The sequence below is a fragment of the Callorhinchus milii genome, unplaced genomic scaffold (genome assembly GCF_018977255.1).
Source record: "Callorhinchus milii isolate IMCB2004 unplaced genomic scaffold, IMCB_Cmil_1.0 Scaffold3, whole genome shotgun sequence".
NCBI classification, from domain to species: domain Eukaryota; kingdom Metazoa; phylum Chordata; class Chondrichthyes; order Chimaeriformes; family Callorhinchidae; genus Callorhinchus; species Callorhinchus milii.
The window spans coordinates 83,701,821-83,719,842 of record NW_024704744.1 but is presented as its reverse complement, the minus strand read 5'-3'; the positions used below and the strand labels follow the sequence as shown (position 1 = coordinate 83,719,842).

The 18,022-nt window shown below is 43.7% G+C and overlaps 1 protein-coding gene across 2 annotated transcripts in view; it reads left to right on the top strand.

Moving 5' to 3' along the window:
- Positions 1-18,022, top strand: part of sptbn1 (spectrin, beta, non-erythrocytic 1) — a 96,424-nt gene that overhangs the window by 63,235 nt on the left and 15,167 nt on the right. For both annotated transcript variants that reach the window (XM_042333313.1, XM_042333314.1), the window contains exons 14-27: positions 1,349-1,486; positions 4,859-5,615; positions 6,361-6,563; positions 6,984-7,074; positions 7,442-7,588; positions 9,000-9,263; positions 10,104-10,328; positions 11,246-11,335; positions 12,187-12,465; positions 13,382-13,512; positions 14,397-14,601; positions 16,342-16,716; positions 17,430-17,674; positions 17,878-18,016. In XM_042333313.1, coding sequence (XP_042189247.1) covers positions 1,349-1,486; positions 4,859-5,615; positions 6,361-6,563; positions 6,984-7,074; positions 7,442-7,588; positions 9,000-9,263; positions 10,104-10,328; positions 11,246-11,335; positions 12,187-12,465; positions 13,382-13,512; positions 14,397-14,601; positions 16,342-16,716; positions 17,430-17,674; positions 17,878-18,016 — 3,289 coding nt within the window. The remainder of the gene's footprint in view (positions 1-1,348; positions 1,487-4,858; positions 5,616-6,360; positions 6,564-6,983; positions 7,075-7,441; positions 7,589-8,999; positions 9,264-10,103; positions 10,329-11,245; positions 11,336-12,186; positions 12,466-13,381; positions 13,513-14,396; positions 14,602-16,341; positions 16,717-17,429; positions 17,675-17,877; positions 18,017-18,022) is intronic.

Sequence of the window (18,022 nt, the reverse complement as noted above, 5' to 3'; positions counted from 1 at the left end):
ATCGAGTCCTGGACGAGAGACAACTTTCTCCAGCTCAACGTGCGAAAAACCGAGGCCCTCCTGATTGGCTCACATCAGCGCCTCCGCACCTCAGGCGCTGACAGCATCAGAATCCAAGGCTGCACTGCACTCTCCACCTCTCAAAGCCAGTCAGGAACCTCGGCGTTCTGTTCGACCCTGAGCTGTCCTTTCTCCCTCACATCCGCACCACAACTGGCACCGCCTTCCATCACCTCCGGAACATCGCCAGACTACGGCACTACCTCACCCCTCACGCTGCTAAAACTCTGGTCCACGCCTTTATCACCTCAAGGCTGGACTATGGGAACTCTCTCCTCGCCGGCCTTCCCGGCATCTCCCTCCACAAGCTGCAGGTCATTCAGAACTCTGCAGCTCGTGTACTGTCCCGCACCAGGCTTCGCGACCACATCACTCCCACCCTCGCTCACCTCCACTGGCTCCCCATCCCCCAGAGGATCGAATTCAAGATCCTCACCCTCACCTACAAGGCCATTCACGGCCTTGCTCCCTCCTACCTCTCCGACCTACTATCCCCCTACCTACCTGCCCGTACCCTCCGTTTCTCTGGCTCCGGTCTGCTCCACATCCCCCGCCCCAACCGCCCTACCATCGGTGGCCGGGCCTTCAGCCTCTCAGCCCCGAGGCTCTGGAACTCTATCCCCCAGTGCCTTCGCTGCCTCCTCCCTTTCCTCCTTCAAGGCCGGTCTCAAGACCTTTCTCTTTGACCGTGCCTTCAGCTCCCCTCTCGACTCTCTACCCCCTCCTCGCTCCCTCCCTTCCCTCCCCTCACCCTGACCATTTCCCCCCTGCTCGGGTCCTGACCCAACTGTACAGCGCCTTGGGACGTCCTCCCGACGTGAAAGGCGCTCAATAAATGGAATCTTGTTGTTGTTGTTGTATATTTCTTATGTAAAACCATGGAAATTTACAGCAGAGAAGAAGGCCTTTGCGCCATCTGGCTCTTTGGAAAGAGACATCCAATTAGTCCCAGCTACCTGCCCTTTCCCCATATCCCTGCAGCTGACATTTTTTTAAAGGTACCTGTCTAGTTCCCTCTTGAAGGTCAATATGGATTTTGCCTCAACTTCCGCTCCCTGCATATCCTATCTAATATGTTCGTGAAAAAAATTCTCCTAACCTCCCTATTTGCTTGTACTAATTTATCCCCCCCACCCCCATTTGTGTCCAAATTCTTAACTGTCCAGTGCCTTGGTACATCCTCCTGACTTGAGAGGCACTATATAAATGTAATTTTGTATTGTATCTTATATTGATGCCCGCTAGTTTCTGACTTGCCTGTATTAAAAAGACGATCTTTCCACGGCAGGTTTGAAAGCCTCGACCCAGAGATGAACAACCAAGCTTCCCGTACAGCCGTGGTGAACCAGATCGCTCGCCAACTCATCCACAACGAGCATCCAAGCGAGAAGCAAATCAAAGCACAGCAAGATAAGCTAAACACAAGGTGCTTTTTCAGACCCCCGCTAGTGTCATGTTTTTTAAAATAAAGCACGCATAAACAAAAATTACTTAAGAAATATCATACTGCAAAATGTATCCCATTATGAAAGATGCCAGTAGCAGCTTGTCTTAAAACAGTGATGGAACTATCTTAATTGATCAGCGCAGGATATATATCTTCAGGAACTTTTGCTTATAACATTCCAACATGGTTTTCTGTTTGAAAAACCTGCTGGTTTAAAATGTAGGACTAAAAATTTAGTTTTTAGTCTTACATTTTTTGGATTTTGGGGGGAAATAAACCACACAATAGTAGGTTCTCAGGGTAAACATATAATGTTTGACTGCAGTAAGTGTTGTATAATATGTAAACAATTGTGTGCATGGCTGTTCGAAGAGGTCGTCTCACAATTGGGAATAGTTTAAACACCCACCAGGTAAAGAATGCTATATTTGTAAGTAGGATGCGCCAATAGTGACCACACTTGCAGGATGCATTTTACAACAAGATTGCAACAAAATGAAAATTAAATTTACCAAGCCTTCCTCACTTGGGTGGGAAATTGTAAATCGCCTTTGGCTCATTTCTCTCTCGGTAATCGTTCTATGTAATTATGTGAATTTGCTGACTCTTGTCCCTTATTTTTAAAATGTCAAGGGTTGTGTTTAAGGAATAAAACAGAGGCTGCACCTTAATTATTCCTGCAGTTAGTTACCTCTGATGCTTAACATAATAATAGCCCTCCACTGCAGCCAGGGCACTCTGGTGCCTGCAAAATATTTGGCTTCTGAGATCTATGTTTCAGTGAGAATGTTGTCTGTTTACATTCTGTGCGTCTGATGTCTTACACAGGTGCAGCACAACTTGGAGGGTGTCCACAAACCAGCAGAGTAGTTTGCTCCTCATTGTTTTCTTAAGACATTTTTTAAAAATCATCTTGAAATCTAAATCAATTCCAGCAATATCAAAATTACTTTTAAACCGTACAGGATGTGGTGCCATGTATTACGTAGAATTACAGCACGGAAACAGGACATTTGGTTCAACTAGTCCATGCTGGCATTCACACTCTACAGGAGTCTCTTCCCCCCCCAATCCCCTCTCTATTCCCTCAACCCCTCATGTATTGTGCCATGGAGGAGATGTTTATTTTGTCTTCTCACAGAAACCTACTGAACCCCCCAAAGTATTTTGTGAGTGATGGGTGTGGAGCAAGGTCATGGCACAGCCACAGACAGTTGAGGTTGAATATGTGTTACCCTGGGGCCGCGCTCACACATCACTTTCCTGCTGGTGTAAGAGAAACGATGGCTGATCTTTAGAAAGTGGTGCACCTGCCTGTTCTCCCAGGAATTGTCCAAGACTAGCTAAAGGAGACAGGAAATCCCCCTTTCTCCTCTTTCCCCCCCTGCCCCTTCCCAAAAACAAATTGCCTAAACGATGAGATAATGTCCCATTCTTCAGTGGAAATTAGCAAAAGGGCTCAGGCACTCTGCCAATGACTAGAGCAAACAAAGACTGCATCACATGTGTGTGACATTATAGCAGCCAATCTGCACATTTTGATCCCAGAGTTCAGCTGAAAAATATTAGCCCAATTTAAAACTTTAGTTGGCAAATCCAGACCAGATCCATTATTGAAGCAGAGTGCTTATAGTTAACCATTGTCTAGCCTACGCCCTGCCCTGGTGAAGTCTGGTGGGATAAACCCACACACAGTTAATTACACACCCCTGTGAGTAATGTACAGTCTAAGGACTGTGTGTTTGTTGACTTTTTTACTAAAGAGTTATTACTTTTTGTTCCCCAGCTGCCTGATATGGTGCAAACCGATGAGTGATATTTTACAGAGAGCAGATTCTGTCTTTTGCACTTGCATAGCTTTAGACATTAGATATTGTGTGATGAAAGGATTGCAAGTATATTTAGCTGACCAGAGTGTGCATATGTTGTTGTATTGTTTAAAGGCCACTTTTTGGCTCCTGTTTGACATTTTGCCGGATAAGTGGATTCCCCGCTGCCGCTCCATTCTGTGGACTGTACAGTTTTTCAGTGCAACGCAGCATGATCTTGTTCTTTCCCAGCATTTTCTATCATATGTTCATTGCCAAAAATAGCAGTTTGCTTTTGCCTCTCATGTGAAATTTCATTGTAAAGATCTAACGTAAAGATCACCGCATTTAGAGTGAACATCTCAGGCCCAGAATTGCAGCTAGTTTGCAAGACCGTGGTTTTTCTTCAAATGTACTTTAAAAATAAAAATTCTCTCTTAAAATCTAAGAGTTCTAAACAAGAATTCTAGAAATCTAGAAAATTCTTAAATTTAGTCTTATTATGAGAACCAGTTTTCCACAGTTCTTAAAAATAAACTGGCTTTTAAATGAAGTTTTCACAATTCTGCATCATCTTAACATTCAAGATTGAATTGTTTTATACTCGTGATATTTAGTAACTAGGAAATGAGTAGGATCATCTTCCAACAATACCGCCAACAAACACAAGAATTCTACATAGATTTCTGTTTTACGTGCTCCCGAAGTTGTTTGCCTTTAAGTTGCTGTATGCGCAATAGAGTGATGTACAATATTTCCACGTTGCATTCCAACTTTTTGTTGGCTATCATTCTGCATTTCCAATTGTGAAAACATGGTGTTAATTTAAAAGTGTCCAGTGAAAATTGGAAATTTGTATCTTAGCTGTGGCATGAAAAGAATGCATTAACACCTACGTGAAATGGCAAACCAAAACTATACTTTTCTTTGAGAGTAATTATTTAGGAATGTGGGAAGTGTGTGCATAGTGGAGACTGCAGATGGTTTTGTGAGATCAGTATTTTCTATGCAGTGGTCAAGTGGAGTTCTTTCTTCTGAAGTATTAATGTCTACATGGATGGTTGCACAGAAGCTTTAACACATGTAGTTCGGCAGTGTTTCAGGATTTGTTTTAACACTACACGGAACCATGAAGGTTTGTGTGGTTATGACCAACCACTACTGTGGAGGAAATAGAACTAATTTGGTTACTTGGGTGGTACCCGCCAGAGTGACTATCGGTGGATTCAATGAATGATAAATGTTTTCAGTCTTTTGCACTTTTATCCAGTAATAATCTGACCGTCATTGAAATTGCATTGTTCCAAAATTTATACTTTGCCTTATATTTGATAGATTCATGAAATTAACATTATGTGTAATTTTACATAACGGTAGAGTAGCTGGTGACCTTAAAATGAGCACGTAATACGATTCTAGTTCTTCTCATGATAATACTTAAACTGCAAGGGTGGAAAGAGACTAAGAACTAAGCTCCAATAAATATATCCCAGCAATAGCCTGCCTGACTATATGATTTTAAACATTACTGATGTGATTTCAGATGGAGTCAGTTCCGTCAATTGGTGGACCAAAAGAAAGATGCACTCAATTCTGCACTCAGCATTCAGAACTACCACCTGGAATGCAACGAAACAAAGTCTTGGATCCGGGAGAAGACCAAAGTCATCGAGTCCACACAGGATCTGGGGAATGACCTGGCTGGCGTCATGGCTCTCCAGAGGAAATTAACTGGAATGGAACGCGATCTGGCGGCCATCGAAGCCAAACTGGAGGACCTGCAGAAAGAATCCGAGAGCCTCGCTGCTGAACACCCCGACCAAGCCAAAGCTATCATGAGCCGACTTGCCGAAATCAACGACGTCTGGGAAGAGATGAAGAGCACCTTGAAGAACCGAGAAGAGTCGCTGGGCGAGGCTAACAAGCTGCAGCAGTTCCTACGGGATCTGGACGACTTCCAGTCTTGGCTGTCCAAAACCCAGACGGCCATCGCCTCTGAGGATATGCCCAACACCCTGGCCGAAGCTGAGAAGCTGCTGACACAGCATGAGAACATCAAGAACGAGATCAATAACTACGAGGAAGATTACCAGAAGATGCGCGACATGGGAGAAATGGTCACTCAGGGCCAGACCGACGCACAGTACATGTTCCTGCGTCAGCGCCTACAGGCTTTGGACACCGGATGGAACGAACTGCACAAAATGTGGGAGAACCGACAGAGCCACCTGTCCCAGTCCCATTCCTACCAGCTGTTCCTAAGAGACACCAAGCAAGCGGAGGGATTCCTCAACAACCAGGTCAGCTAAAACTCTTACCAGCTTATGACTTCCGGTTTGTATTTTAAGCCCTGGTTCCCCTTTTCTCCAAATCGGTAACTTCTGATACTGAATAGGTGGGCAGAAACGCCCTACATTTGCTACATTGTGAAATTTTCCCCTCCTATTTAATCAGGCGGAAATCTAAAATGTTGAAAACACCTGTAAAAAAATTAACTTTTCTTCGGGTCTGTCACCCATCACTAGATCGTGGGGCAGTATCGTTTTGTTCAGATAACTTGTGGTTTGGTGAATGGCACTTGATACTTATTTATTGGGAACCACTACTATTATCAGTAATAAGTATCAGTCTTTTAAGTAAATCCCATCACAGAAAAATAGAACTTTGAGAAGAAGTTGGGGGATGGGGCATAGGAGATCAAAAATGGATGTAATGTACAAATAGGAAAAACAATGTGTTCATAATCTAGATATCCACAAGGAAATTGTTTGTTATTTTATTACTTGGACCAGAGTTATTAGAGTTGAGATTGGAGCCAGTAGCTTTTGGGAGCTGGCCCAGTCTATGAGTGAAAGGGTAGAAGAATGGGCACAATGTACACTTATATCTGCAGGCTTGGGTCACTGGAGGGTCAATTTTCAACACATGTTGGGTCCAAATCAGTGACCCATTTGAAATGATTTCTGGCTGCTAATCGAAGTTCTAACTGCAATGTTTAACTGACGGTTCCTCTCCTCTGTGTTCTGTATTTCCATTACAACAAAGGAATACGTGCTGGCGCACACCGAGATGCCCACCACTCTGGAGGCTGCTGAAGCTGCTATAAAGAAGCAGGAGGACTCCATGACCACAATGGATGCCAATGAAGATAAGATCAATGGAGTCGTGGAGACGGGCAGGAGATTAGTGAGTGATGGCAACATCTATTCGGACAAAATCCAGGAAAAAGTGGACTCCATCGACAAAAGGTACAAATAGCTTGTGAACTAACGGTCAGTCTTTGTAACTGAACATGGGGAAATGGCCGATCGTCAGGTCATTGTTAACACCACTTCCTACATGCTGCACGTGTGCGCTGTGTGTCTCAGATGTGATTGTGTGAAGCACATAAGAAATGACCTGATGACTCTTAAGTCGGTCATTTATTAGCGAGGGAACTCTGAACAGTCAGCTTTGCAGCTTTGTTTTTAATGCCCTCGCCAAGCCACTTGTGTTGTGCAAATGGCCTTTTTCTATTTCGTCGGCACATTCAAAGAGAGAGCTGAAGACTTCACATGTATTACAAGGGACGGGTGATTTTAAATCTTTTTTTTTGTTTAGAGGGTACTCCGAATATCTTTTCAAATAGATCTAACGCAGAAATGTGATTTTTTTTTTTACCCGGACAGACATCGAAAGAACCGTGACGCTGCTAGTGAGCTCCTCATGCGTCTGAAAGACAACCGAGACCTTCAGAAATTCCTCCAGGACTGTCAGGAAGTAAGCATCATTTTTTACCCAAATAAATCCTGTTGGCTTATTTTTTTTAAAAAAATGCTGGAAGCGTGCATATGGTAGCATAAAGTTCATAAAGCCTGGTTCTGGAACAAGCACCTCAGGGCTTCATCTCTGGTGGAGATGCCCACGTATGTCCCAAATTCTCAGCTCCAACACACTCTTGGGTCATGAGTCAATGTGGCACTTGAGTTCCCTACAAGAGACACTTTTCACATCCCAAGGTGCTTTTTCTAGCACGATGCACCGTATACACTGCTGTTTTGCTTCCCCGTAGTGTTTTATCTTGGGCTATTGTTGGGGATAAGAAACCTTGCGGCTTGCTGGCCTTAAATCTTTACTTGGTTTGCAGCTGTCCCTGTGGATCAGTGAGAAGATGCTCACTGCTCAGGATATGTCCTACGATGAAGCTAGAAACTTGCACAGCAAATGGCAGAAGCATCAGGCTTTCATGGCGGAGCTTGCATCAAATAAAGAATGGCTGGATAAAATTGACAAGGTACGTTTCTGCCTGTATTGCAATGCTTGAGAGACGCAAGCCTGGTTTCCTTCCATTTGTGTTTGGAGAGGTTTATCTTTTCAGTTTGCTCAACAATGTGACTGTTAGGTGAAATGCATTTGTTTGACTCTTCAACTAAAATGAGACATTGTGTCTTATAATAATAATCTGATAGTAACCCTTGCATTTGAGTTTTATCATGTTGTTATCAAATCATAGAATCGTACAGCACAAAAAGAGGCCATTCGGCCCATCAAGTTTGTTCCAGCTCTTTGAATAGAGCAATTAATGTCAATCCCACTTCCCAGCCCTTTCCCCATAACCCTGCAAACCCGTCCTCCTCAAATACCCGTCCACCGCATTTTTAAAAGTAGTTATCGAATCGGCCTCGACCACCCTTTCGGGCAATGCATTCCAGATTCGAACAACTCGATGCGTGAAAAACGCTACATAGATTTTACATTACAGTACAATTAACATTTATATGGCACCTTTATTGTTAGGAAGGCATCTCAAAGTGCGTAAAAATTTATTGTGCATTGTAGTAATCATATATTACAGGACTAAAATGCAGATATTCACTTATGTTTTGCCTGACGGACTTGGCCGGGTTGGGATTAGTAATTCCTCATTCATGACTCTAGTTGTCAATTTCACAATCAATTATTCGTAAACCGTAAGTCACAGTTTCTTGAAAAATGTGGTATGTGAGCATTGCACTTGAAACCCTCCATTGCCTTTGGTATTTGAGCCCGGGCAAGTAAAACAGGAATAGATTACAAAGAGTAAAAGGCAACAAAAGGAAATTAAATTAAATTAACAGTTTTGTTCCTTTCTGTGTTCTTTCCTCAAAACCCTCGTTCCATTGCTAAAACCAGAACGGGGAGGGCAACCTCTGCTAAAACCTCTGCCAATCCTTTCAGAGCAACTGCTGGACAATGTACAAGCTGAAGGTGTTAGTTTGTCCTTCTGTCCAGCGCCTTGGGAAATCCTCCCGATGTGAAAGGCGCTATACAAATGTAATGTTGTTGTTCTCAACGTCTCCCAGTGAGTGAATGAGAAATTTCAGCTTATTTTCAGTGGCTCCCTCCAGTGGCCATCCTAAGATTGGAAGTGTGCATCATTCTCCTTTCTGTTATGAGCGTATCAGCCTTTATCATAGCTGTTTTGACAATTCGTGGCTTCTACATAATTTTTTTACATATAAACATTGGCCTCTAGGCAATGCAGCACCTCAATTAGTACTGTAAAGATAGATGCTTTCTTTTCTTATACGCAGATTTCTTGAGTGGAAGATGAAATTAATAATAATGCTTGTGTGTTTTTGGCGCCTTCCAGCTGCGCAAAGTGTCTTCCATGAAATCAAGACTGCTGAGGATTGCTGAGTTGTGTGCGTTGTTTGTTTCTGTAGGAGGGAATGCAGCTGACTGCAGAGAAGCCAGATACTGGGGTGGTGGTGAAAGAGAAGCTGACAGCTCTGCACCAAATGTGGGAGGAACTGGAATCTACAACACAGGCCAAAGCCCAGCGCCTGTTTGACGCCAACAAAGCGGAGCTTTTCACCCAAAGCTGCGCTGACCTGGACAAGTGGATGAACAACCTGGAAGGTCAACTCCAGTCCGATGACTATGGCAAGGACCTCACCAGTGTTTCCATTCTACTCAAAAAACAACAGGTACGTTGACAGGACCCATTTCGGTCGTTGTGTGATTTTGACCGTAAACTTGGAAGAAATTTCCAAAAATCGACTCAAAATGGCTTGAGTTGTGTAAGACAGATTACAAGGGTCAGCTGTTTACCTCCCCTCATTTCTCTGGCCGTCTTAAATTCTACTTATGCGTTTGCTTGGCCTCTTGTTAAAGAGTTACTTGATAAGGTCCTTGTAGGAGACCAGTGCTTTTTCCCGTGTTTCAAATAATAGTCTGATGTCCCTTTGAGTAATGTGGAATGCATTCATAATAATCCTTGCATTTAATATCACCCTATGCGTGATATGTCATTGAAACTTCACAGGATTGTTCTGTAAAGTATACTGATATTGTATTTGTAGGCAGCCAATTTGCGCACATCAGTGTCCAATGATGAGCAGCATAAATTGGACCATCTGCAAAGTTAGCCCATTTTGGTGATGCACTCTTTGTCCAAAGTCCTGACCTCAAGCAAGGGGTCCGTGCGTACCTTAGGAGTGATCATGAAAACGATTCACCTGAAATGCATCCAAATTCACATGGTGCAAACAACGCTGTACAAAACATAATGAAAGCCGCGCAGTTAAGATTTTGTCTCGTTTCCGGGTCCCTCCGTTAGCGGATTGCAGACCACGTGAAGTACTGTGCAGTACTTGCGGTTATATAATAATAATAATCCTTGCCATTGATATAGTGGCTTAACATATTATTGAGACTCCTCAATGCGCTTCACAGAATTTCCTGTAAAGCGAATTGACTGTATATTTTGTGGGCAAAACGCTTTGTCAGCTGTTTGTCAACCTCTAAAGCGACTGTTTCCCCTTTAGCTGCTAGAAAATCAGATCGAAGTGCGGAAGAAGGAGGTGGAGGAGCTGCAGGGTCAGGCTAGGGTTCTCAGCCAGGAAGCGAATGGAACCGATGAGGTGGATACCAAGCATGAAATTGTGGAAGAACGATTCTTACAGCTACTGGAACCCCTGCAGCAAAGGAAGAACCACTTGCTGGCATCTAAAGAAATCCACCAATTCAACAGAGATCTGGAGGATGAGATTGTAAGTGAGAAATGGGGTGAAGAGCAATTTACGTCTCGGTTTATAAATGTCTTAACTGTTTTTTCAGCATTTGTGGGCCGCGACAGAGGATTACTCTTGGGTGTGCTGAGAATGTTGAGACCGAGGTAGAATCTGTTGGGTAAACGATAGCTGAAGTCCCCGGTAGCGCAGTGGATTTGAGAACGCCAACAGGAGTCTGGTCATTTAGCACAGTTGTGCAAGCTTCAAATGTGCCTGGAATGCGGTGTCTCCTTGCTAATAATTGTGAAAGCAATGTAACCAAAAGCAAACGTTTACCCTGAGAAGATCGTATTTATTGAAAGGAAAGCAGTAAAATTAAGAATCAGTATTCTGATCAAGCAGCCATTTGGGAAGTGAAAGAGATTAAATTTGCCCTTGAATTATTTATTACACTTTTCATTGGGTGTGCGAGGGGAGGTGGGGAAGCATCTTTGATGTGTACATGACAGGCCAATGATCCCTCAAGGGTTGTCTTGCAGGTTTGTTGGCTCAACAATTGGGCTGATTCTCTGAAGGTCAGTAACGTATAGGGTTCGCAGTAGAATTAATCCTTGCAGTTGATACAGCGGGTTTCACATCGGGAGGACGTCTCAAAGCGCAATGACTGTGTATTTTGTAGGGAAAAGTGGCAGCCAATCTGTACACAGCAATGTCCCACAAACAGCTGTGTGTAGTGGCTGTTAGAATCTCGCACAGACAAGGTCAGTAAATGTATCAGCCTTCAGAGAATTAGCCTAATAAATTGCTCAACCCTGCAAACGAATCCATACTCAAACTTTGCCTGAACAGAGATGTCCTGTACAACCCAGATCCTTCCTCCGTTCAATTCATCATTGCTTCCATATGTATATATTGTGATGGTCCCGTGAATCTCTGTACCTATGTGTGTCTTTCAGTTGTGGGCTGAGGAACGAATGCCCCTCGCCAGCTCGACAGATCATGGCCACAACCTCCAGACTGTGCAGATGCTGATCAAAAAAAACCAGGTGACTAGGGTGGGAATTTTGAAAATGTGGGTTGTTCATTGTTGCTTATCGAAACGCCTCGCATGCAATTTCTCAGGTGTGGAAGTAAATCAAAATCCTCGACACTTCATTATTTTCAACATATAGATCAGTGAGGACCAATCCATGATCCACGAGGCCATTTAGAAACACCCCCGAAAAAAACATTCGCATATTTATCAGGATATTTATCAGCTTAAATCAGGAAATATTCCATCAAGAAAAATTATTTTGTTGGCTGATGGGGAAAAAAGTTGGCCACCTCTGATACACATGAAACCCTTTTTGCGAAAGAGACAAAATTGATGCAATATAACAATCCCCTGCATTTGGTATAGCGGCTAATCATAAGAATTAGGAGTAGGCCATTCGGCCCCTGGAGCCTGCCCCGCCATTCAATAAGATCATGGCTGATCTTCTGACCTAACTCTAATTACCTGCCCTATCCCCATATCCCCTAATCCCTCTATTTTTAAAAAATCTATCAAGGAAAATGTTCAAGGACTGAGCATCTACAACCTTCTGGGATAGTGAATTCCATAAATTCACTACCCTGTGAGTGAAGAAATGTTTCCTCAACTCTGTTCTAAAAGGCTGTCATCAAGATATCTCGAAGTGATTCACAGGATTTTACTGTGAAATGTAGTGACTGTCGACAAATAGCGGCAGCCAGTTTGTGCACAAGCAGTGACCCACAAACAGCCATGAAGTGAGTGACCAATTCTAATTGGGGGGGAATGTTGGCCAGAGACTTCCTGGTGTATTTAAGTGGAAGCGTGTACTAAGCCTATTATGCTAACATTACTCATGTCCGTTTTTCCTCCCCCACCTAGACTCTTCAAAAGGAAATTCAGGGCCACAAACCCCGTATTGACGACGTACTCGAGAGAAGCCAAAGTATGGTGACGGCCAGCACCCCGAGTGCTAACGCTATTCAGCAGAGATTAACGGACCTACAAGAGCTTTGGAAATTATTGTCTGAAGAGACAGAGAAACGCCACAGAAGACTGGTGGAGTCACACAAAGCCCAGCAATACTACTTTGATGCCGCGGAGGCTGAGGCCTGGATGAGTGAGCAGGAGTTGTACATGATGTCGGAGGAGAAGGCCAAGGTTGATATGAAATAATGTTACATGTTGTTATTTTGTTTCACTGTAACATTTGCGAAAGTGCACTTCCAGTTTTTTAAAAAAAGGATTGCAAAAGATAAAACAAAGAGTCCTTGGATCGATTTTAATTTGGGCAAAAAAAGTTGTTTAAAATCACTTCACAAGTGACCGTATGTTAATCTCACCGCAACCCAAGCGGAGAGTCATCTAGACTTGATGGGAATCTGTGGGAAATTGGGAGTACCGTCCAAATGGGGTGTTTTTGCCAAGCAATCTCTATGAAGTTAAACCCTAGTGTTTTTGTTTAATAAAGTTGGCAGAATACTGAGGTTGAGATAATAACAACAATCATAAGCCTTACATTTGGTATTACGCCTTTCACATCGGGAGGATGTCTCAAAGCGCTTCACAGAATATACTGTGTGTTGTGTGGGAGCTCTGCCTCACAAAATACACCAGCAGCTTTTTATTTTTGGGTAATTTGCATCTAGAAAAAAAAATTATAAAGCTGAAACTCGGCTGCTATATGGTGACCGTTCTAATTTCCCCTCCACCCACCCCAACGTCCAAAGCTTCTTGGTGAAGAACAAACAGCAAAGCGCTGGTGACAAGCTGCCCTTTATTGTCAGTGTTTGTCACTTACTCCTCCTCCTTTCCCTATCCTCACTGAACATGTTTAGAGAAGCTCCATTCACATGTAAGCAGCCCTCCCTCACAGGTCACGGTAGTTGTAATTAGCAAAGCTAATGCATTCAGCGCGGTGAAGGGACTGCAGCAAACATTTTATGCTTTCCTGGTTTAATACCTTGCAGAAGTTTGCACCATTGCGCCAAAGGTTTCTCTTGAGGTTTGTTTTTAAAGAGACCCGAAATCTTATTGAACTGCTTCCAACGAGCGAATAAATTTGCTGCTTTTGCAGGATGAGCAGAGTGCAGTCACCATGTTGAAGAAACACCAGATTCTGGAGCAGGCAGTGGAAGATTATGCTGAAACCGTACACCAGCTCTCAAAGACCAGCAGAGCTCTGGTTGCGGACGGACACCCCGAGAGGTCAGTGCTCTCCTAGGTATTGCATTAAAGTTTGACTTGGGAATTTGGGACAGTCTTCGTTTTGCTCGGTCGCCGAGTTGAAAACAAAAACGCTCGGACGGGAGTTACCACAGTGTAAGTAGCGCCGGCACCAAACAAAGCAGCTCAGCACACAAAGCGAACCTTCTGTAGCTAAACCTCATGTTTACATCACGCCAATTCACAAGACCCCCCCTCCCCCCCCGCACTCCCTCTGGTCCAAGATTGCCTCAGGCGAATGGATGCTCAGAATGTTAGGTGACTTGTCTTTTATAAGTTTGTGGGTTTTTTTTACATACAGTTCAAACTCCCATAATCAAAGTACCCTCCCTCCTATCTCTCGCCTCCTGAGGTTTAAACCTATGGAGCCTCGTCACTTTTACACACAATTAACTCAAATCAACTCCCATTTCCCTCGCTGGCGTTCTCGGATTGAGGCCTCGCAGACGTGAAGAGAGCGAGTGTACTCGCAGCGGATTTAATACACAAATACACAAAGCTGTCGCAGCGAGATCACACACTGGGTTGTGATGTTAATGAGATTATTAAAAAAAAACAGCATGAAATTCCATGGGCCTGCGGAGCAGTAAGAGACCGGCTAGACAAGGCTCTTGTACCTCTGATGGGCTGGCAGTGCGCCATATGCTTTCAATCGTTTTTGCTTTCTTCTGTGTAGAAATGCCTGCAGTGAGAGCTGGGTTCCTTGCCACCAGGACTCTGACTCACTTGTTGTTCTGCGGGGTGGGGGGGTGGGGGGTGTAATGCGGGGGGTGATTTATAGCTTTTCTTTTTTGAAACAATACAAAACCGCTCTGTTGATAACAAACCAGGTCCCTGACACCATCTGTTGTTTTCCGTTGATGTAGTGAACGCATCAGCATGAGGCAGTCCCAGGTGGACAAGCTGTATGCTGGCCTGAAAGACTTGGCCGAAGAGAGGAGAGGGAAGTTGGATGAGAGGTACCGGCTCTTCCAGCTGAACCGGGAGGTGGATGACTTGGAGCAGTGGATCGCTGAACGGGAAGTGGTGGCGGGATCGCACGAGCTTGGACAGGACTATGAACATGTGACTGTAAGTTCGCCCCTGCTCTTTTACACACGCAACACAAAAATCCGTCATGCTTGTAATTTTGTGTCCGAGTCAAACTTACTCAACGTTGCTTCCTGTTCTTGATTTTAAAAAAATATAAACACTGCTGGATGTTCCACACTAGACTGGCTACATTGTACCATTGCCACTGAATGTTCCTGCCGCTAATGAAAATCCAGAGAGATGGCAGGTGGTTGGTTGCTGTATAATATATAATAATAATCCTTGCATTTGATATAGCGTCTTATATCATTGAGACGTCTCAAAACGTTTTACAGGATATACTGTAAAGTGATTTGATTGTATATTTTGTGGGCGAAACTCAGCAGCCAATTGGGCACAGCAGTGTCCCACAAACGATCGTGGATCGAGTGACCAAATTATTATTTATTTATTTTTTAAGGGATTATTTCCCCCAGATGAGCGATCCACCAATCAACTAACAACCGGGTTCTTGCTTACTGCTAGGTAAACAGAGGCGTGTGGAGTGAGGAAACTTGCCTATGGTTTTGCCCTGCTTGAGAATCACATTATTACTCGGCAAACTATTCCACACGTGTACAAGTGTCATTATTTTAATGTCCGCTTCCTTCCAAATTGCTGGATTAGGGGATTTTAATATCTGGATCTTATTTGTGAAGGAATGTTCCTTTTGAAGTCGTTTGTTTTTTTCACAGTTGGCCGTTGTTCTGTTCACTGAAGTGAATACTAATTTGAATAGGGCTAGACATTTTAGCTTCTCTACTGATTCATAGCTTGAAGTTGTTTGCGAAATATTTTAACTCGCCTTTTCTCTATCAGTAGAGTATGTGCCAATTGTATAAGGTTTTTCTGTGCCAGTGTTTTAAGACCAGTGGGGAGAAGCAGATGTTTGAGCACCCGAGTTTCATATGTTTGAGTCTTGCATTGTAAAAACAAATCTGTTTCAGATGGAATTATCAATAATACCCAAACACTATGAACGTGGCCCGAGGCGACTGCAACAACAATGGTTTACATTAATATAGCACCTTTCATGTCGGGAGGATGTCTGACTCAAAACTGCTTCAGACAACCAACAACAGACATTTGGGAACATGTCAAAGTTGATTATCACAAATGCCTATTAAGGTCGGGTTGCCTTAAAATGCAGTTATAAGTACTGGAACAAACGTCATTGGAAGTTGTGTAAACTCCCATCTATGGGGACAAGCCATTTCACATCTGGGCCCCTGGGAAGGAGAGTCAGCTAAGTCCTAGGTTACTACTAGTGATGTCTCACGAGTACACAAGAGCAGCCCTTTAGATCCTATTTTACTGCCTTCCTTCCTGTACACCAGCAACACCCTGGTTTGTCCTTTTGATGGTCAAAATTCACACAGCACCATTTTCCTTCATCCTTCTCCATTGGCTGTGATGTTCTTGTCCTTCTGTCCAAAACAGGAGAAACAAGCTCCTAAAGGTGTAGCAAAATAGTTGAGTTTTTTTTAATTGAAATGTAGTCCAAAAATAATAACAATCCTTGCAATAGATTTAGTGTTTTATCACGTTATTGAGTCGTCTCAAAGCGCTTCATGGGATACACTGTAAAGTGTAGTGACTGCATATTTTGTGGGCGAAATCCGTCTGGTGGCAAGGTAACACAGCCAGGGTTTTGTCTTCAATGAAGTGTGGTGAGTTTGAACTGGCTGCCAAATTCCTCCCATTTTTGGGGGTTTAAAAATGAGGAACATTTCTTTTCAGATGCTGCAGGAGAGGTTCCGGGAATTTGCCCGAGACACCGGGAACATCGGCCAGGAGCGTGTGGACAGTGTGAACCACATGGCCGATGAGCTGATCAATTCCGGACACTCGGACGCTGCCACAATTGCCGAGTGGAAGGATGGGCTGAACGAAGCCTGGGCGGATCTCCTGGAGCTCATCGACACCAGAACACAGATCCTGGCGGCCTCTTACGAACTGCACAAATTCTACCACGATGCAAAGGAGATCCTCGGGCGCATCCAGGACAAACACAAGAAGCTTCCAGAGGAGCTGGGCCGAGATCAGAACACCGTGGAAACGCTCCAGAGAATGCACACTACATTTGAGCATGACATCCAGGCTCTTGGCACTCAGGTAGATCAGCAGATACCCTTAACCCTTAACGCTGGACCAATATTGACCAAAGACAAAAAAAAGAGACGATTATGGTTTTGAGTTTTGTTTTGTTGCCATGTCCCTTCAATGTAGCTGTAGATTTGCTATCTCCATGGCTCAGCCTTAGGAAGTTCCAGGTCTGCGCTTGCTTAGTGCTTCAAGATCGCTGCTTAATGTAAGCAAGAACCTTGAGTCTGAACTACAATGCAATTTACATTGATACCATGTCGGGAGGTCGTTACATAGCGCTTCACATTCCTGGATGTGCACCTGAGCTGGAGCTGGGGACCGAGAGGAGGTGGGGAAGTGAACGATGACCAAAAGAGATTTATTTTGGGTCTGTAATAACTTGCGGTAATCTTGATAATAAATTCCAAATGATTGTAAGATTGATCTAGTCTAAACTGCAGTATTGCACGATGGCGTTCCTTAATGCGGAATCTAAATTGCGCAAATGGGAGATTCTTTCTAATAACTGGAGTGCATACCTGTCCCTTGTAAGAATCAATAAAACCAGACAGCCACTTTCAAGGATCAGAATAAGACAGACCCCATCGAGTAACTTAGTTCTCCTTCAGCTGCTAGGTTAGCGATATTGCCAGCAATAAGGAGAATTATCCAATAAATTTATCAGAGCCGGAGAGAACTTGGATGAAATTGTATCTCAGTGCTGACTTGTGGCTGCTTTACAGGTAAGACAGCTGCAGGAGGATGCATCTCGGCTCCAGGCTGCTTATGCAGGGGACAAGGCTGATGACATTCAGAAGCGAGAAGCAGATGTGTTAGAGGCATGGAAAGCGCTGCTCGATGCCTGTGAAGGTCGCAGGGCTAAGCTGTTCGACACTGGTGACAAGTTCCGCTTCTTCAGCATGGTGCGGGATCTCATGCTTTGGATGGAAGACGTCATTCGACAGATTGAGACCCAGGAGAAACCCAGGTACAAATTAAAGTATTGTCACCTCTGAAATGAAAGAGACAGAAATCGCTTTCTGGTGACTAGAGGATATCGATTGTAACAGAGCAAGCAAATGATATTGGCGGTCAATTTGTTCTATTTTTTTTTTGACATTCTATACTGAATGAATTGTGGTTTTTATTTAATAACAACTGACTAATGTAAATACTCCGTTGCACTTTCAGAGATGTTTCATCGGTGGAATTACTAATGAACAATCACCAGGGCATAAAGGCTGAAATAGATGCCCGAAACGATAGTTTCACAACGTGCATTGAACTTGGCAAGTCTCTCCTGGCAAGAAAGCACTACGCATCAGAAGAGGTAATG